This window comes from Prinia subflava, chromosome 1, assembly GCF_021018805.1.
Source record: "Prinia subflava isolate CZ2003 ecotype Zambia chromosome 1, Cam_Psub_1.2, whole genome shotgun sequence".
NCBI lineage: Eukaryota > Metazoa > Chordata > Aves > Passeriformes > Cisticolidae > Prinia > Prinia subflava.
In genome coordinates, this window is record NC_086247.1 from 46,907,394 (window position 1) to 46,928,562 (window position 21,169).

The 21,169-nt window shown below is 40.8% G+C and overlaps 1 protein-coding gene across 1 annotated transcript; it reads right to left on the minus strand.

Moving 5' to 3' along the window:
• Nucleotides 1-11,254: 11,254 nt before the first annotated feature.
• Nucleotides 11,255-17,335, minus strand: LOC134562320 (histamine H3 receptor-like). Its single transcript, XM_063419705.1, has 3 exons — nucleotides 17,053-17,335; nucleotides 14,283-14,449; nucleotides 11,255-12,481 (listed from the first exon to the last, which is right to left on the minus strand). The coding sequence occupies exons 1-3, from the start codon at nucleotides 17,297-17,299 to the stop codon at nucleotides 11,696-11,698; spliced, it is 1,200 nt and encodes a 399-aa protein (XP_063275775.1). The 5' UTR covers nucleotides 17,300-17,335; the 3' UTR covers nucleotides 11,255-11,695.
• Between the last annotated feature and the right edge of the window lie 3,834 nt (nucleotides 17,336-21,169).

A 21,169-nucleotide genomic window follows, 5' to 3' on the forward strand; every position in this document is an offset into this window, starting at 1 on the left:
CTTTGACAACTGCAAACACTTCTAGCTAAGTTTTGTACAATCATTGGGTATCCCTCATTTTTCCAAAATCCACAGCAAGGGCATATTTTAAAGGGTGCAATATTATTTCTGAGATTAATAGAGTTTGGGGGTTTTTCTTTTGATTCTTGAGACCAGCGAATTTCACCATGAATCTAAAAAATACCCTGGACTTTATGAGGCAGTAATATGAGAAGAAAGACAGTGAAAATAAAAAAATAATGATGGCACCAACACACAAGAAGAGCTAGAGGACAAAAAAAAAAAAAAAAAAAAAAAAAGAAAAAGAAAAAAGGAAACTACATTTTTGGGAGGCAGAAGCATTTTCCAATGATCGGACACTAAACTTCACCATCAGATTTTGTTATGCCCTACAATCCCAGAGCTAAGTGCAGTCAGAAATGTAATTTTGGCAAACTGTGCCAGCCTAGATGTGGGTTAGCAAACAAATACTTTTAATGGTAATATGGTCTGACAATATCATTAACTGAGATGACCAAAAAGTATCCTCATCCTCAGCAGCCCTCATTCAGAAGATCACAGTCTGCACTTGATTTGGTTCCTATCTGAGGCACTAGAAAAGACAGATGATTAAAGAAAATATCTTTTAAGGAGTTATTACAAACTGTCACACCTTAAATTAAATGAGAAACACAGAAAAAGAAGTTTTATAAGTAGAGTCATTAATTTGAAAGAACAAAAGTGCAGGTAAGTCAGCCAAACTAAATATTAACTATAAAAAAAATGTTCAGCTTCCCTAAGACAAAGGTGATCAGCATGCTAGAATAGGAAGGATGAGATAATATCCTGCCTTAAATTACAAAAACTTTGCCACAAGATTTCTCAAGTCTGTTAGCAAGTCACTTTGGTAAAGTAATAAGGTTGTGGACAGTACCATAGGACTGGGGAACAAGGGTATGACCTCCAATTAAGAAGGTGAAAAAATTGACCCATATTTACAGGTCTATTAGAGCCACTTGAATAGCTTGCTAGGCTTTAAAATAGTGTTCTGTGGGGAGTCTAATTAATGATGCAGAGGTAAAAGCAATATGGGATAAAATGCAACATGGGTTTACTAAAGGTAGACCTTGCCAGACTCACCTAATTTCCTTTTTTTGAAAAGGGAATGATGAGTGCAGCAGGGGAGGTATTTCCAGTAAAAATAGGGAAGCATTCATGTCTTTGTATGAGGCCCAGGTGATACCATATGGAAAACTGCTACAATCTTGGTCACCCATGTTTCAGGGAGATACCTTCCAGCTGGAAGAGGCACAGAGAGGTCAGTGGGAAGGTTAGGAAAATGGATGTGAGATGTCTGGCTGTTCAGCCCAACAAAGGGTGGCTGACTGGGGATGTGTCTGCCAGAAGCAGCCTGGGGAAAAGAGACCTAACTAAAATAAAAAGCACTGGGAAAGAACATGTACATACAAAGTGGTCAGAAGTAAATTCAGGCTGAAATGAAAACAAGCTGCAAAAGCTTTGCAGCTCAAGCAAAGGTTTCCAACAAGAGTTGTGACACAAAAAGCTAACTACAACTCAGGCTGAGCTGCAGGTATGTGAGAAAGGATGGCCCAACAAAGTGACCAGAGTGTCACTTTGAAGACTCTCAATGAAGATTTCCTCCATTCCCACTCAGTGACTTCAGAAAATTGCTATGGTTTTACATAAAACACATGCTCTGAACTAACTTTAAATCAAATTATTCAAATTAGTTCATGTTAAGAAACTAGCACAAAACTAGCATTGTTATTAATTTTGCTAGTGGCAGGAATTGCTGCTGGCTGCTGACAGGATCCCCTTGGCCACTGAAAGCCCTTGCCTTGTTTTGAGGGGACAGGGTGTGATGAGTTATGACCCACAGTGTGGTGAATCCCATTTTGCTGCCTCAGAAACATTCCCCTCCATTTGAAATCTGTCTTGCTCTAGACGTCTTTCACACAGGAAAACAATTATGGATTGTAGTACCCTGCTTCCTCTGCTTTCACTTCCTTGGAGAATCAGAACCGACACACAAAGAAAGTACTTTAAAAAAGTAGTAAAACTTTTTAACTTGTTCACACATTTAAAGTGTTCTCTTTGGAACTAAAGGACCTTCACAGGTCACCTCCAGCCAAAATTATTCTGCAGGTATATGAGGTGGTGCTACAGGCCTTGTTGGCCTCTTCTCCCAGCTGACCCCTCTCATGGAAGCTGGAAACAGTTTGGAGCAGAAAGGCTCCATTCGATGCCAGGTACACTCTACCTACAAAGATGGCACTGCAAGACCAAGCCATAAGAAAACTGCTTACAGCATGCCCCGATTCATGAATATTTGAGGGGAGAAAAATTAAACTTTGGGTAACAGTAATTTCAGTGGCATTGAACACTTTGAGAGGGACATAATGTATAACCGAGTCAGCTTTGAAAGCTGCTGGATTTGACACAAACTCTGCTGCAAGAGGAAGGCTTAATATTTTTTTAAATGTCTGAAGGATAGCCTGCAAATCTGCAGCTAAGCTAAGTTAAAGGTTTAAACACCATTTATTATTTTCTACTAATCTAAAATCCTTAAATCACCTTAAACTCTTAGCTCACCTAAGATCTTAAAATAGAAGAACTTAAGCTCCCTGTGTCACTGTATCAAGCATTAATCTGATCAATATTTACTAAACTTATGCAGATAAAAGTCTAGGCTTTATATTATTAAAAAGTTGTGAGGTTTTAGAACTGTCATGACTAAATGTGGCTCTTAGCCAACTTTTCAAAGGCAGTCTACATTCATGTGAATGTTCACACTTCAGAGACAGTTTGTTCTCTGTATGGCAGACATCCTTTCAATATGGGGACCCCTCTTTATCATTTATGAGGTAGGGGGCCACTATAATAAAGAATAATCAAACGATACCATACCAGTTTTGTCTGTATGACTAAGGAATGCATCCCACAATATTTGAAGTTTGTATGGATAACGGCACTCCATCATTTTATTGTCCTTCAGTGGGGTTTTAGTCGCATGTTGCACAATAATCACAAATATTGTGAAACATAAACAGGCTTGCAGCTATCCTTTTGATTTATTTTTCAGATCTTAGACAATCATTAAGGTTGGACAGACCTCCAAAATCATTAAATCCAACCTTTGACCAAAAACTATCATGTCCACTAATGCATACCACAAAGTGCCATATCTGCCTTTTGTTTTTTTTAACACTTCCAGGGATGGTGATTCCACCACTTCCCTAGTGAGTTTCTTACCATGCTTAATCACCCTTTCAGTGAAGAATCTTTTTCCCAATATCCAGCCTGAACCTCCCCTGGTGCAAATTGAGGACATTTCCCCTCGTTCTATCCTTCATTGCCTGGAAGAAGAGGCCAACACCCACATTGCCACTGCCTCCTTTCAGCTAGTTGTAAGAACAATAAGGTCTCCCCTCAGCCTCCTTTTCTCTTGCCTCATTTCCAGAGAAAGTTAACTTTCCCTGCTCAGTGTTAAATGGTCTTTCACTTCCTTCAATCACATCTTTTTTTTTGTAAATAAAGGGTAGTTCTGCTTTTTCTTTCTGTTCCCTTAATGAAACCACACAGATGGAAGGATAGCTTTGCTTTCCCCAGAACCAAGGACATGTCCAGAGCAGTTAAAGATGAGAGTAATAAAATATTGAAAGAAAAGAGGCTTTACAGAACTAGCAGCTCATGTTACTGGAGCCATGAACATTACAGTGGAGTGAGAATTAATGGCTCAGCAGAGAAAATGGGCTGCAGCACTTTCTTATACCCCAGAACTGTAGGGGTGATGGGGCAGCCCAAGGACCCAGCCAAAGTGTGTGCTCAGACAAAGGTCTTCCATGCTGACCCTCATCTGTGCTTCACCCTTCCAGCAAGCACCTCAACCACATTCACCTTTGATCAGTAAATAAACAAACTATGGTCTGAAAACCTCCTGTGACAAAATCCATAGCTTTATTGGAAGTATTAAAGAGGAGCAAACACCTTCTGGCTATAAATTGGAGGAGGAATTAAGCAAAAGTTTTCACATGATTTTTTTTTCAAAGCCTGACATTTAGAGACAAAATGAAAGAGCAGAAGACACTGCCCAGCCTGGAACACACAAGCCTGAGGAAGATCATAATTTAGATAAAACTGCCCTTGATGTTCGTCATTAAATGCAAAGATAATTTAGAATTGGAGACCCTGCAGGCTGGGCCATCCAGGTGCCTGTGCTCAGGGTACCCAGCTCTGGAAAGGTGCTTCCTTTGGTTCTCTGTTGCTCACCTCACATCTCTGCCCTCCTCTCTCCAGGGCAGGGCACAACTTTCAAATTCACCTCACAGCCACGGAGCTGAGGAGCTTTATGCCTCTTAGAAAAGCCAAACTGGAGGCTAAGTGCCCTGACTGTCAGCAAAGCACAGCTGATAGCAAGAGCCACCAGGCAGCCACTTCTCTTTGCAGGCTGCTGCCCCACCTCAGGCTCAGCCAGAAGCCCTTCAGGTGCCACAGAGGCAGCTTTCCTTTCAATTAATAAATCCGAACTGGGAAGAGCCATGGAGAAGCAGGAATTATGCAGGGCAGTCAAAGGGGACACAGCAAAGGCTAATGGCCTGAAGCAAGAAAGAAAGGCATTCCAAGATGAAAAGACCTTAACAACAAGGTCTGCCTGGAAGCACCCACAAGAACTCTTAGAATGGTTATTTTGGCTTTGGGAGGATCAGGGGAAGGAAGGAGAGGCTGAAAGGCTTTAAGTCCAAGAAATAAACAAACACACTCTAGGAATACTAATCACTACAGAGAGACTTCAAGTTGCTCCACTGTGCGTGAGGTAGTACCCTCTCCCCAACCGGGCCAGAAATCCACAGTGCAAAAGTTCAGTTCACAGTTTTCCCTCTCTGCAAAGCTGGCATGTCAATAATGAGGAAAAAAAAGCCCATTTTTTAAATGGTCAATCTAGTAAATGACACCCATGTTACTAGCATCCTTTTTTAAAGCATTTAGCAAATTTGGAGGGGAGAAGAAAAAAATAAAGACTCTAAACTTTCAGAGCTTTTCCAGCCCAGAACTGGATATAGGATAGCATAGCACTGAATTGCACCTGTCCCTCTACTGGTTCCCTTTCTCATGAAAAATACATCCAAAGAAATCTGCTACATCTCTCTGTGGTAATTGATTCACTCAGATCCTTTCTAACATCTAAGAAACTATGTGAGATGAGACACTCAAATATGGCTCAAGGGCTTTACCAAAACCAGAGGAGTATTTTGTCTGGTTTAGTAGGCAACTACTCCTCCTCACATCCCCCATTTGGTTCAAATTTTCTGCCTGTGCAGATATGTCATGTTATCAAGGAGAAACTAATCTCTGACTTCACAAGAAATAACCTGCACAAGGGCCAGGGCCTGAGCTCTGGACATGGGAAGAATCTCAGAAAGATAGGAAATCGCCACTTTGCTTCAGTTTTTCTTCAGTCTGTTATATGCCCAGATTCAAGTAGCAGTGAAGACATAAATCTGAATGCTAGATGGGAAAAATGTTAAAATGTATAATACTGCCATTCCTTATCAAGAAAACAAACTCACAAGCATTTACACACAGGTTCTTAAAGCACTCTAATTCCAGTACCTCCAGCATGGTGAAGAGGAGGGATACAACACCAGGTGCAAGGCTGTAAGAGGAGGTGAGTCAGAGGCCAGAGCAATTTGCTGTCATTATACCTGTTGTATAATAATGAAAAAAACATTGTGACATTAAATAGTGTGAACAAGCCATCAACAGAGAACAGAAAGAAACATAATACCACAAAAGCCAGGTGGTAAGTTAACCTCAGGCGGCAGTAGAACAAGCTGAAAATTGATTGATCTGTATACACCAGAAATTATTACAGAAACAGAATATAAATAATATAACCCCTTAAAATTCAGAGGCTATTCCCATTAACTTCCTTGGCTTTATTCCAGAAACTAATTTAGCTCATGTCCTGTAAAGAAGGCATTTGCACTGGCATACTGTCTTTGTATATACTTGAGGATTAACTCTATTTGCAGCCATTTGTCAAAAGCAGCAGAATCAGCTGAATGTAAATGTCCCAGCAGGGAACTCCACAAATTTTAACAGCTACAAACAGTTTCCCATGTACAAACAGTCCAAAACATAGTTCAAGTGGCTCAGATCTTTAGGTTGCCAGGGAAAGCATTAGAACCAAGATCTGTCTCACTGGGGAAGTTCTCCATCCTCAAAAACTCTGCTGAGCTGGTCCCCTTGAAGTTGTCCACTGTACAGATCAGGCAAAGGCCTACTCCATTCTTGTTTGGCACAGCTAGGTAAATCTTGGTAAAATCCCCAATGACTTCAGCAAAGCTGAAGCTCTGATCCATAGGAAATGACTGAGATACATAACCAAGTACTCATATCCAAAGCTGCAGCTTCATTGGTAGTTGAAGATAACCAAAGTAAGCTGCTGACAAAGGGCAGCATGTAGGGTACGAGAGATGGACTTCTTTAGCAGCAGAATAGCTTAAATAGCTTAATGAGAAAAAAACCTTCAGTGTCAGAAGAGAGGGGACTTTTTTTCTGACAAGCCAATGCTGAGGACCTTCTCTCAGCTCGCTGTGACTTTCTCTCCATTTCCATGGGTGACATAAGGCTCTGCTTTAAATTCTGAGCACAGGGTGATTTCTATGCAGAGCAACTTAGGAAGAAGTTCTGTGCTGACTTATGATTATCTGTGTGACTAAAGTCTTCCTTTCTTTGCCAAGGTAATAAGCCATTCCCCTAATCTTTTCCGCAGCAGAGTAAATATTAGATGTAATACAGCAGATCTGGTGGCAGTTATAGCAGAAAGGTGCTGGTGTCATATCATGTAGGATTGTGCACATAAATGGCACCTTTTGAAAAACCCATGGATTTGCAAGGTTTAAAAATACCGTGTAGCACCAGTGACATCTGCAGGAAGATGCTGGTTGGAACAGCAAGAGGGAAAAAATGCCAAAATGAGGCTTGTGTGAGAAGCTGCTATAAGGAAAGCCAGCAGATGTAGCCACAGTGCCTGCCTTCCAGGCACATCTAAGCCTACCCGGGCATATGTAAGACAAAATTTTTGGGCAGAGTTATTCAGCAAGTAGAGAAAGTAAATGAACAAGTATACACACAAGCAAAGATCAGAGCACTGTGCCAACATTTAAAGGCAAGAAAGTTTGATGCAGGTTGAAGTACAGTAGCCAGATCCTGAAAAAAAGAGCTGGACAGGGAAAGTCTTGAGAGGACAATACCTAGTGATAACCAGTGACATACAAAATAGTCTGCTTTTTCCACTTCCCTGTTTGCACAGTAAAAAATTGAATTTCACCTTCATCTTCTCTCATTACATGATGCCGCTCCAGTTTTGCCACACAAAAATCCAGCCACTCCACTTTATGCCAGTTTACCCTACTTGCACTAAGAAAGCTGTTTCTAATGCACTTCATTAACACTTCTACTAAAACATTTTGTTTAAAATAAATGCATGCAAGTTGAGAACAAGACCAAAGAAAAAAAATGGATTTTTCTGCTCTGGATTCATGTTTTGTATTTCTTGGCTTAAAATGTCTTTTATTGTTTTTGTGAAAAAGCTGTACCAATATGACTGGGGAACTGTTGAGCAAGACACAGAGAAATATGTGCCATAGCAAATATATAGATACTACAATGGTGTAAAGAAACATGAGCTACCTGTTGCAAAATGGGAAACCTGGTACCACAGGAATACAAGAAATCTAGTGACCCTACAAGGAAAAAGAATGTAGCATCGAGAGATGAAAGTCAAGGGAAGATTGATATAATGGTAAAGTATTAGGGTAGCAGTGGCAAGAAATAAAAGAAAAATTAAAGATTGGGATCTGTAATTGTTTGGGGGGAAGAAGGCAGAGATCCTTCAGGCAGAACTGAGAACCTCCTAGGGAGTCCTTGATCAGATTGGATTTGACCCACTGGTGATTTTTTTCTGAGAGATGAGTGATATCACAGACTATGCTGCTGTGGGCGACTTCAGTTCCCCAGGTATGGGGCAGACCATGACAAAACCTGAGGTGACAAGCTGGGTCCAAGGCCAATCTCAGAATTCCAATTAAAGCTGCAAAAAATGCAGAAGGCAGTGCTCGGAGCAACCTACAAGCACTCATATATCTCAGGAGAGGACCACCCCAGTTTAATGATGTTCTTTGGCCCAAGGCTGATGTAAGGAGTGGAGGTCCAGGGGAGGTCAAGTCATGGCAATTAAGCCCTGTTGGGTGCCCACAAGGCCCTCACACAAATAGAATAAGACTCAATTGTCCTTGACTAAGCTTTCTCAGCAACCTGCATGAGCTCTTTTTGTTAGAGCCCAAAGAAGATTTTTTTTTCATGAAGGACTAAGGTGTTCACTAATGAAACTAAAAAGCCACCTCTCCAAGGTCCAGACAAATTCCTCTTAAAAAGCATGGCACTATTTTATCCAACTTTAGATTTTGGTCTTAGGTGCACATCTAAATTCTGGTTTGTTTTATGGTTCTACCAGTCCAAGGGAGAAGTGAAATCTGCATCTGACAGAGGTATCAGATTTTCCCTCTAACCATCAGCCTTACTGATGCCTTTCATCAGCATGGATCCCAAGCCATGGCTTGCAGGACCTGCACCAGCCATGGGTTGAGAGCAGGTGTAGGAAGAATTTCATGCCATCAGCATTAAAGCATTACTTAGGTCAATAATGCAGCTTACTTGTGCAACTTCCACAGGGCAACTCACTGCCCACAAGAGTCTTCTTGGTCTAAACCCTTCCCCTGGCTATTCCAAGTGTTTCCACAGCCTGGATGAAAGGTAAGGGGTACAAGGTACAGAGATCTTATGAGACCACCTGGAATTCAGCATCTAGCTCTGGGGTCCCTGACATAAGAAGGATATTGACCTGTTGAAGCAAGTCCAGAGGAGGGATACAAAGATGATCAGAAGACTGGAACACATTTCCCATGAAGACAGGGTGAATAAGCTGGGGTTGTTCAGCCTGGAGAAGGTTGTTCAGCCCCAGGGAGACCTTGAAACCGCTTTCCAGTACCTAAAGGCAGCTACAAGAGAGCTGGAGAGGGATTTTATAAGGGCATGTGGTGATAGGACAAAAGGCAATGGTTTTAAACTGAAAGAGGGCAGGTTTAAGAAGAAACTCAAGGGTGGTAAGGCACAGACATGGGTTGTCCAGAGAAGCTGTGGATGCCCCATCCCTGGAAGTGTTCAAGGCCAGGTTGGATGGGGATTTGAGCACCATGGTCTAGTGGAAGGTGTCCCAGGTACAGATGATCTTAAAGGTTTCTTCCAATCCAAACCATAGCATCAATGCTTTGATCCTGTGACTTTCTCTGCTGGAAATAATATCTACATCAGAAGAATAAAAAGACTAATCTATCCCCTCACCTAAAAAAGTCCATTTTGCTTTCACACCAGCTTCTTTCTGACTACTCTGTCCTAGTAATGGTAGCTCAGGAAAAGTGAGGGAGATAAGACCAACAAGATTCACAATTTATTTCCCAGTACAGTTGCAAAGGCTGACAAAAATAAACCAGAGATACTACTGAAATGTCTGCCCATGCCTCTAAAACCAAGTTTGCACCTAGAAGCACAGTCCCATTAGTGTTTATTCTGACAACTTCTAACATGCCAAGTCAGCTGAAATAGAGGCAGCATCAGGTGTTTCACTGCCCTTCAGAGCACCTAAACCTGTCCTCCATATCTTGTATCAACTAACCTCAACTTGCCTTTCCCTGGCTTTGTACAGGGCACTGCTGCAGAATTCATAAGGCCTCAGTCAGCTTATAAATTAATCTCTGTGGATGCTAGCACTCAGCTCTTCTGGTCTGTACCAAAGAGTTGCAGCAGAGACCAGGCTGGTATGAGAAGAAAGCAAAAGATATGAGCAAGGAAGAGGAAGAACAGAAAAAAAAATGTGATACATCATAGATATAAGATTATGTGTCCTTATCTACACATGGTAATAGCTAAATTTCAAAAATATCCTTTTGATAAGCTAACCAGAATGACATCTTTTACTCTGTATTGCTGACACGGTCAAAAACCATGTCTTATAAATTTTAAGGAGGATTTGCTCTAAAAGCTCACACAGAAGGATCTGTTTGCATGTGTTCAATACTAGTTACTGACTTTACAAGTTGAACTTTAAAAGAATGACAAAAACTTTGCAGATGAAAGAACTGGTACATGCTGTGCTTAAAGAAAACAGGTGGGTGTAGTGGCTCTTGTGTTTTGCATTCTGACATGCTTTGAAGATACACGTATGCTGACTTTTGATAGTAATTACAAGCCAAACTCACTGGCCAAAACCTTATAACAAATGCAAAAAACAGGTCTTCAAAGTAGTTTGTATTGAATATTAGAGTTCTCATCTCATATTTGAGACACAATACTTCTTACATTGCTGAATACATGAGTAATTTGTATAAGTAGAAGAGTATAATATATCATCCAGTATAGCAAAACATGTAACTGTGATTAAATGGTAGTTCAGCCTAGAAGAACACTCAGAAGACTGTTAAGTAAAATATACTAACATACTATATGAATATACGCCAAATAAAACCAGAAGATAAAATGGACACCAAATACCTCTCACATTTCTTTCATTTTCATTCTTCCATTTATTTCCTAGCCTTATACTTACTGATCATGTGATGAAAAGAAGTTATTTACATTTTAAAGTTACACCTGTTTATTTAGTAAGAAAGTGAGTACCTGGTAATTCCAGAGCCATGCAAGTAAATAGCCCTTAACTGTATGGAAGGTGTGTATTGAAAGAAGATCACGTCCAAGCTGTCTCAGCTCTCACCACACATACTACGGGCAGCCATCAAGGCCAGTCATCTCCCTGGCTCATGCAGGAAAACAAACGCAGCCTTACACAGTGTGTAAGGAATATACCCATTTATCACAACCTCCAGCTGAGGGCTTGCAGCAGAAACAGAATTGGATTTTCCCCCCAAGGAGTAAGAACAAATACTTCTCTTTCTATGATCTCTCAAAACTACATCTGAAGAAAACTGGTTTCTTGCTGAATAGTAGGACTTTCACATAAATGCTTTACACACCTGAATTCTCTACTGCTGCATCTGAGCAAAGATAGAGAGTGATGTCCTTCTGTAGAGAACATATACATTCAAGTTTTTGAAAGTAGTTCCTATTTGCTTCTGATGGCCAAAAACCTTTAGTGAAAGGAAGCAATCCTGCTATGTGCCTGACAATAAAGGTCAAAACTTCATTGGATGTTTCATATAGGCAAAAATCAGATTCTGAATTCAAATTGTTCAAAAGAAATAGAACAGAGAAGATAGCAATTTTAGAATACTATTGACCCTATGGGTAATACAAACTTCATTGTATTTTTACCTAATATCACCTCTGAACACAAATATAAGCAGAACTGCAATTGAAGACAACGTTTTCAGCAATCAGAATTAAGATAATGTGGATAGACTACTAGGCGAAGTCAGACAGAGGCAATAGCCTTTACCTGGGCAATCAAAATAGCTGGGAAAGATACACAAACCTTGGTCTGCAGGAGAAGATTTCACAGAAGGCTTATTTAGATTTTCCAGATAGTTTAATCCCCTGGAAAAGACTAAATTTAATCTCAGGCAGTGGCTACTTACATCCCTCATCCTGGTCCCCTTGGACCTTGTTTTTCTTTTTCCTGCTAAAAAGAACCTGATCTCAATGTTGCAAATTTTTTGTGGCATAGTATTTTCAGAAAAGCCATTCGAAATTTAACATGACAGAGAGGATAAAGAAATGGGTTCAAAGAGGAATTGATCCACAAAAGCCAAAAGGTTGCTTCATATAGGAAGTTATGGACACAGGTTCCCTGGCAGGCCCCACGAATAATCATTAATAAAGAGTATGGGGCCCAGCAAATGGCAAATACACTGACAAGTATGACAAGAGACTTTGCTATTTTCTTGTCCTGTTGCAGCTTTGATCTGGTCTTTGCACAGAAGGAACTAGAATAGTCATTTTCTGGGGTTACAGAATTGCCTCTGGATGGAGAGGAGCAGTCAGTTCCCAAAGACTCTTTCTGTGGTCTCATGGAAGAAGAAACACTGTCCTCTGCCTCTGATGAAGGAGATGATGCCCCTGGCCTCGGCGAGACACAAAACCTCCAGGACAGGCTGCTGCTCCTTGGAGGCTCGCAGCCCTGCAGGCTGCCGCGCCGCTGCCGCCTCTGGATGTTGTGGAAGATGTGCATGTTGAAGTAGGTCACCAAGAGCAGCGGCACAAAGAACTCCAGCGTGGATGCGCACAGGAGGAAGTACCAGTTGTCAAAGAACTCGGCGTAGCACTGATCCGCCGCTACCACGCTGCGTCCGGCCACGTGCTCCCAAAACAGGATGGCTGGGCAGTACAGGAGAAATGCCAGGACCCAGATGGCCACCATCTTGATGGCAGGGCTGGATGTTATTCCCTGCTGGGCTCTGTAAGATACCTGGGAGGGAAAAAAACCATAAGAGGTTCAGACTTCTAGAGACCCATTTTTGGAACTAAGAGAAGCAACAGGAGACGAACTCAAGAGATGCTTGGTAATACAGAGATGTGGCTGTGCTGATCAGCTGAAGATCCCCCAAACACATTTATTTCATTGATGCTGACAGAACATAGGGTTGTTTCTCTACAAGTTAATGTCCCTGTACCAGGGCCCAGATCCAGGGGATGAAACATGATCATCCATCACTACTAGTAATTGGTATTTGTTTGAGACACCTATGGTCTGAAGTGCCAGGGGAATTAGCACTTTGTAGTTGTTGGGAGCATGACTCCCACTCACTTGAAAGTGTACTGCTTTTTACAGCATCTTAGTAACAAACAATGGGCTGCATCTTTCAAAAGAAAAGGTGGCACATAGATTTAACCTATAAGAAAATTACTTACTACACAATTCATGAGGATGAAGGAAGACATACCACACCTGCACCACAGCTCTTAGCTGATGAAACTAAAAAAATCACCCATTTTCTTCCTTCTCCATCCACTCCAGGACCAGTACATATTTTCCACTATACGTTGCAGAACAGATAGATATAATGTGGCTCACGTTCTGCTTCATCCCTTTCACAGGATGAATGTGTAATCCTGCAAGGTTAGACATTCAATTGATAACAAATGTTTGAGTTAATGTCACTAGAACTATCATTCAAATGTCCATAGGTCTAAATTGCATTTGTATAGGAGCTCTGAATTTTGTGCTTTGTAAATGCTGAGTCTTTGGCTTTCCAAGGTAAGGTTTCTTACACACCAAAAATGTTGGTGTTTGGTTTCCAAGATTTTTAGTAAAATAAAATATAAAACAAAACAAAACAAAGCAAAACAAAACAAAACAAAACAAAACAAAAAAAATAAAATAAAATAAAATAAAATAAAATAAAATAAAATAAAATAAAATAAAATAAAATATCTTTCAATAAAAAAGCAGTTATAGTAAGTTAAATTAATTACCACAAATAAGACTGAAATTTGATTGCATGGAGTTATGTTGACAGTGTCATAAGTACAAAAGAGCTGGAAATTTAAGTTCTCTGTGACATTCCCTGCCACTTGAGCTAACAGTGTGGCTGGTGAGAAATGTTGGCCTCCACCCCTAACATGGCCCAAGACATAAAGCTCACACCAGGTGTGTAGGATTCCCTGCAGAAAGCAGAGACAGAATATGTCTGAAGTTTGGAGTTCTGCTCCAGACACAAAGAGGAGTTTATTGCTGTATATCTAGAGTCAATGATTGCAGTCAGCCCTTTGTCCCACTTTCTGCCTGTTTGTTCTTGCTCCCAGTCTTATCCAGAATAATTTTTGACAACATCTCAGGTCTAGACACCCTCCTCAGTCCTTAATTTCATTGCCCTAGCTCCACTGTCTTTTCCTTCCATGCCTGATTTTAGGTCCAAATCCAAATCCAGTTTACTCTGAAATTCCTCTTTCCCTGCTCCTTTTTTTTTGCCAGTCTGCTGCCTTACCCTCTTTACCCTCTAGGCTGCTTTTCTTCAGGCAGTAACACAACAGCATCTTGCAGCAGAATTTGTGAGAAAAGTCCTGGTTGACTGGCTCTGAGCTGAAGCATGCCCAGCATAGGATATTCACCCCATCTGGCTGCAAAATAGCTAATAATCACCACATGCCAGTATATTTTTGAGGGGTATTATCTTCATTAAATTTGGGCTTATCAACTCAGGAAAGATGGTTGGTGAATATAATCATCCAAGGAAAAAAATCAGAGAAGTTCTAAACAGAGTACTTACAGCTTTAGTGACGGACAGGAAACGGTCATAGCTGATAAGAACAATGTTAAACACTGAAGCTGTGCAGAGGAGATAGTCCATAACCAGCCAGAGCTTGCAGATGCCTCTTCCCAAGTGCCATTTCCCTGTCAGGCTGTAAGGGATGTAGAGGGGCATGCAGAACACACCTATGGAAAGCAACCACAAAGACACCATGCGGTTCATAGGGATTGCAAACTCCTGGAAACAGAGAGACACACTGTTTTGGTGTTTGGGTAAGACAATCAACAAATCTATTAGGGTGAATATGCAATTTCTATAAATAAATTCTTAAGTTCTCATTAAATCCAATGGTGACTTTCTTCATCTTAGATCTTAGTGTGATTTATGTATGCTGATTGTTGAGAATAAGCTGAAAGCAATTCAGCAAAGAATGATTTACTGACGAAGAAAATCCAAATCTGACCAACTTTGACTCTCTAAAAGTATAAAATTAGTGCTGCAGCACATATGCATCACGGTGGCATTCTGATAGGTAACCTCATCCTCTATTTCCTCAGTTCTTTCATTTGTATTAGAATTTTCCTTCAAACACATCTGCAGATGTTGCCAATGGCAGTTATTCCTGTAAGGCTGGTCAGCATTTGTAAGCTGAAGACAATATATTGGGCAGTCTGGTGGTGTTCTACCAGAGATAGAGTGATACAGCAGAAGTATAAAACTCTCATTTTTATGGTGTGTTTTAATTTCATGCTTCTTCTCTACCTGATAATAACTCCAGAACAATTTTAGTTTGTCAAATTTGTATTGTATTCAGAAGACCTTCCACTGAAGTACTTCATTAAGAAAATCATGTTTGTGTTTTATTTTTAAACCAGAAACTTTTTCATTTTAACACTAACATTCTTTCAAAAGAGTGGTGCAATAGCTGATTCTACATTCCTGAAAATGTTGATCTACATAGAAAAATAGAAAATTATATGCTGCTTCAAGATCCATTTTAAACTCTTCAGATTATTCCTTTCTTGACATGTCCATCAAGATCTTAGAAGTTACTAAATATATCCAGGGTGATGTGGTCCACTGACAGTAAAACTCTGGGTAATGTGCTGACAGACTGTTATCAACAGGGAAATGCTCTCAGCACTTTCAATACTAATGGCTTATTTTAACATATACCTTCAATACAAGCAGCATCACTTTGGTACTAAATACTCATTTTTCATGGTTGCTGATAACAGCTACTGTTCTCATGAATTTCAATGAGACCAATGTTTGGCACCATATCAAAAAGTAATGACTGCTTTTAGCTATACATATAAATATAGAGGCAAACTCCAGGTTTTAAGCATTGATATTTGAAGCTATTCTTACTTTTACTAATTAGTGGATGCTAAAGAAATGAGTCACATCCCTGAAAAGATTCCAGACTTTTATTAAATTAAAAAAAAAAAACCTCCAAGCAATTTCAGAAAATAAAGTATTTCCTGACCAATATCAGAGACAAAATCTTAGATTTACAGTCTATATGGGCCAATCTAATACTGATGGCAATCATTTCCTCTTGGCTGATTTAAGAATGCACGAGGCACCAGCCACAAAGAACAGATGCAAAAGATAGATATTTAATTCTCTTGACTAAACTATGAGACATGAGGAGAAACAGACTTTTGCAGAAGGTCTGAGCAATGAAATAGCAGCTCCAGCAAATTCTCTGCCTTAGCAGGAAAGCAAAGGTTTCATCATATGCATTGTTTGGTTTCTGCCCCATGGGGCAAGCCCCAGAACAGGCAACACATATTATAAATGGCATAAATGAAGGAAAACCTTAAAGGCTAAACTAATACACTTCACAGAGCTGACAAGGGAACAGCACTTGTGGGGACGGTATTGTCAGAAGTGCAGTAGGTCTGTGGCCACAATTTCCTCTTCTACTGTTCAGTGAATTTCCTTTCCCACTGTTCAGTCACTGTTGTGTGACCACCCTGAAGAGAAAAATCTTTGTGTGCAGAAGTACCTCCTTGACAGCCTCAAGTCAAGACATTTGCTGGTACATATGCCATGGGACTATGGTCAAGCTTTATCTGCTGCATGGGCTGTTTCTGTGACTTCAGCCCTGGAGGAGTGCTGCAAAAGGAATTCACTCCATCATCACCTCACTTGGCATCACCAGCCAGGACTGGATCCATGGCAGCTCCAGCAAAAAATTCTCCTGGAGTTCTGCAGTGACACTATGGGAAGAGGGGACCAATAAGGAATATAGAATAGAGACGGCAGCAGGGTGTTACTGCTATCAAGCAACCCATCTGATCAATAGCCTGTGTTAAGCTGAAGCCACTAAAAATCTCTGGTGACAAACTGTCTTGCTGTAGTGTAATAGATTCATAAACCATTACTACCATGTAGAGAAGTAATTCATTTACCCGGATCATACATAAATATCACAATGTTCTAAAGTGTGTGACAAACACTCTCAGAAGAGAGGCAAGGGTAAATCATAAACTGTAGCAAACAACCTCTTCAAAAAGTATTCACATAAAATAGCCACTCCTTTCTCTTTAAGCAACATTAAAAGTATTCATATGAAAAAGGATGCATTTCTCATTATAACATATTTTGAGACACTTAGGGCTATTAAAATACTTGATGCAACTTCCACCATTCCCCATCCTTACCACAGACACAGCTGGGAAAAAGTTCTCTCAGAAGAAAACACACAGAAAATAAACACCAGTGCCTCTCCCAAGAGTCCTACAACAATCAGCACATGGCTCCACAGCCGGTGACTTACCCACTGCAAAGTCAGAAACAGCAAGATTCAGAAAGAAATAGTTACTCCGGTGCCTGAGGTTTCTGTCCAGCACAAAAGCAAGGATCACCAGGGTGTTTCCAAGGATGGTCACCAGACACAGCAGCACCATGAGGAAAGCCAGCAGCACCAGCACACCCAGGGAGAACTCAGAGCTTGGCCACTCCGGAGGCCAAGTCTCGTTACACATTGCAGCCACATGCAGAGTTTTGGCCGTGCTGTTGTGCATGGCGGGGATCCAGGTCAGGTCAGTCTGGGAAGAAAGTTGTACCTGGCAAAGTTATCCAAAAGGCTGAGAAAAGTCTACTAACAGGCTGGGCTGAATATCAAAACATAAAAAGAAAAGATTGACAATATCAAAACAATGGAACACAAGACTTCAGGACCCGGACTCTCTGACATTTCTTGATCTGAATGCACCTATTTGGCTTAGAAAAGACAGCTCATAAGCTATGTCTTTCCTGACATGGATCCTTATCTACTAACCTCAAAAATGCTTGTCTGAAGATAAGTCTTCTCACAGTCAGGCAGTTTGCATACTAGCAATGTGTAAGTGGTTTTATGCATCAAATTGTGCTGAAGCTAAAATCATATCTCATTTTCACCTCCACAGTGGTGATCAGGATTAAAATTATTACAATTCTATTTCCCTTACAGTAAAACGTAGATACTTTTGCACTTGCTCTATACTACTTTTAAATTTTACCATTAATAACAGAGAGATATTTCTTAGTGTTGCTGGTTACAGAGCATTTGTAATACACTTACTTGCAGCAGAAGCATCACCAATAGCTCTTCAGCTCACCCTAACCAGAAGCTCTGGGCAGAACAAACCAAATACTTGGACTTTGGAGGTCTCTACAGTGCGGTCAATCTAATCCTGCACCTCCCAAGTAATCCCAGATAAGCTTTTACTCCATTAAGTACCAAGACTTTAGCCCTTTTCAGGTGTGAGAAAAGATATCCCTTCCTCATCACAACTCCATTTATTTTGGTAGGAGTGCACAGAATTTGGCAGGCCATGGCTGTGGCTGACACTCACTGACTGTAGCACCATAGAACATTGAGTGACCAGCATTTCAAACTGCAGCCATAATGCCAGGTGCTTGGGAAGATGTAGGGCAAGAAACAGGGAAAGAGAGGGTGGGCAAGAAGTGGGGAGGAAAGATGCAGTGCTCTGCTACCATACTGAGGAACAAAGGGAATTACGTTGCAAAGAGTCACTAAAGCAAAAGGTGTAGGGTGACAGAAACAGGGGAGACCTCAGGAATGACAAAATGTGGCAATGACACACAGCTGCCTCAGACGTGAGTGCACAGCTGCAGCCTGGGAAGCAAGGAGGTGGTACTAGAACTTCCTGTGCAGTCACCAAGCCACACTTGATATGGGTGACATTGTGGTGAGAGCACGCTGGAGAGCTCAGGGTGAAGGAGGTGAAGGAGATGAAGGAGTGAAGGAGGTGAAGGAGGTGAAGGAGGTGAAGAAATCTTCTTTCAGCAATTCAAGAAAGCTTCTGGACCACAGGACCTTCTTATGTAGGACTTTCGGGTTCATGGCATCTGCTGGAAGTGTAACACATCAGGTCCTAGCAGTGAACAAGGTTCCTCGGGCTGTCTGGGGGAACTTTAAGATACAAGGTCTGCATGGGCTAATGGGAGTGATGCACAGCTGAATCACCTGCTCAGTGGTAAAAAGGGGCTGTGTAGGGATGTGTTATCAGTGCCAGACTCAGATGATGAGGTGATGGAACTCAAGATCCTAAAGGGGATGAGCAAGGAGAGCAGCAGTGGCTTCAAGCGAGCAGATTCCCGTTTAGGAAAGTAGTAGTGGGAATCCCATGGGAGGCAGACCCAAAAGACAAGGAGCTCAAGGAAGCTGCAGGCCTCTAAGGACAGCAACCTCCATGCAAAAGAATAGTCCATCCCAGTTCTCAAGAAAACAAGCTGATGTATCATGACAGTGGCTAACCATGGAGATTACAATGCAAAAAGGCAGCATGAAGGAGTTTGAAGGAGGGACAGAATAGAAAGGAGATATTTAGAAGCATTGCCTGGCCACATAAGAACGATGTTAGGAAAACAAAAGCTCACCTATAGTTAATGTTTGTAAAGGATATCAAGGACAACATGAAGAACTTCACCCCATTAACAGCAAAATGGTGAATAATAAAAGTATAGGTACTTTGCTGGATGGGACCAATGATCCAGTGACAGCAGCTGCAGATGAGGCTGAGGTACCCACTGCGCCCTTAGCTTCATTTCTCACTAATTATGTCCCCCTTTCCTCCATGCTTAGTGAATGAGTTCAAGGATGAGAACTGTCACAAGCATGAGAGTGACAGGTGAGAATAAAGCAGGATTACTTGAGGGGACTTGACACATAGAAGTCCATGGAACGCACTGGGCTATCAAGAGAAACAGCTACCACTTTGCAAGGCCACTTTCTATCCTCTTAGAATGGTTGTGGAGCTAAAAGCAGATTCCCAACAACTGAAGAAAGGCAAATGTTGCAACAACCTTCAGACACTGCCACAAGGATGAAAGGTCACATTGTGTTTAGTCTTTGGGAAAACAATGCAGTGAGTCCTCTTGGAAGGTATTTCTGAGGACCTGGGAGAGGAGAAGGTGACTGGAAACAGTCACCAGGTATTTACCAAGAGTAAATCGTGCCTGAGCAACTTGTTTGTCTTCTTTGATAAAATTACTGGATTAGTGGACAAGGGGAATGTAGTAATTTGCTTTTAAAATTAGGGAATAAATCAAATGTTGAAGTTGTAATCATAGTCCTGTGTGGCACTCAGGGGGAAATCTATGTGGTATTTCTTTTGGAAAATAAGGACACGGACATTAGGAGAATCATTAGGGTTCAATATTTGTTCCAGAAATAAACAAAAAAAGATAATACAATTTCTTCCAATATGTATTTTTTATTCGCTGAGTTGTTTGGGGTTTTTTTAATCTGAGAGAGTCAAATTAGAAAATAAATGGTGTGGTTTGAGTTGAAACCCACAAAGTCATATATCTATTTAGAAGGCCTACTGAACATCTGCAAAGACGGGAGAAAATTCAAGGACATGATTTGAATGAGATGGATGAGTGACTGGTTAGAGAGACCTGGGTTAGAAAATGGTTTGGCAAGAAACATCCATTTCAGTTGGGGCATAAGAACATATGCTGAATAAGTATCTTACCATAACCCTGAAAAATGTCTGATTCATGATTTACAAGAGAGAATATTTATGATGACACCCTGATCAAGACAGCTTTAAAGCTGTGGGCGCGGCAACCCAGTGCTTGACTTACCCTGGGAACACTAAGCAAAATTTTCAACAATTAGAAAAATACAACAATTCATATAATACACAGGACCCATATGAGAAAATAGTTCGAACACTGTGTGTGTAAAACAGATTTTAAAATCACTGATCTCTAGTAGGTTCACCATGCTATGTTGTTTCAAGTTCGCCACAGATTCTGCTGCCTGGCAAGTTCCCCAACTAACTAGTTTTCCAGAACTGCAAAATGTAGACTCAGTTTATCTAGTCAATAATTTTGTAGGTTATTTTTTCAAAAAGAACAACACATTCTTTAAGCAAAAAATGCAAACTGATATTTTATACTAAAAATAAAGGGATAGAAAAGACAACTCAAATACATTTCTATCTTGGGCCTATCTTCAGTTTCCTTGTTTAACAGCTGTTCAGTACACCAGCTATTCTATAAACAGTTTAAGTCTGTGTGTGTGTTTTTTAAGCATCTCAGAAAAACAAACCCCACAAAACCTATGCCAGCACCACAGCTCATGATAGTAAAAAGAGCTGTGCTGAATCAATGTCCTCCTCCTGAAGCTGCATTTCTCTCAGCAATTAGGCTCTCAATCCATAACACTATCCATGTGAGGAAAGGAAGCATAGCAAGAACGAATGGTGAAAGATAATTGGCCATCAGTGTGAAAACTGGTGAGAGAAGTCTTCAGTTCCAGACCTCTGGACAGAAAGACATTCTAGCTCTCCAAAGCCATCAGCTTTTGTGCTATGATTAGGACTGCTTCCATGCATTTGAATTGTGTTTGCAAAGGAGTACTCTGTTATGGCAACACT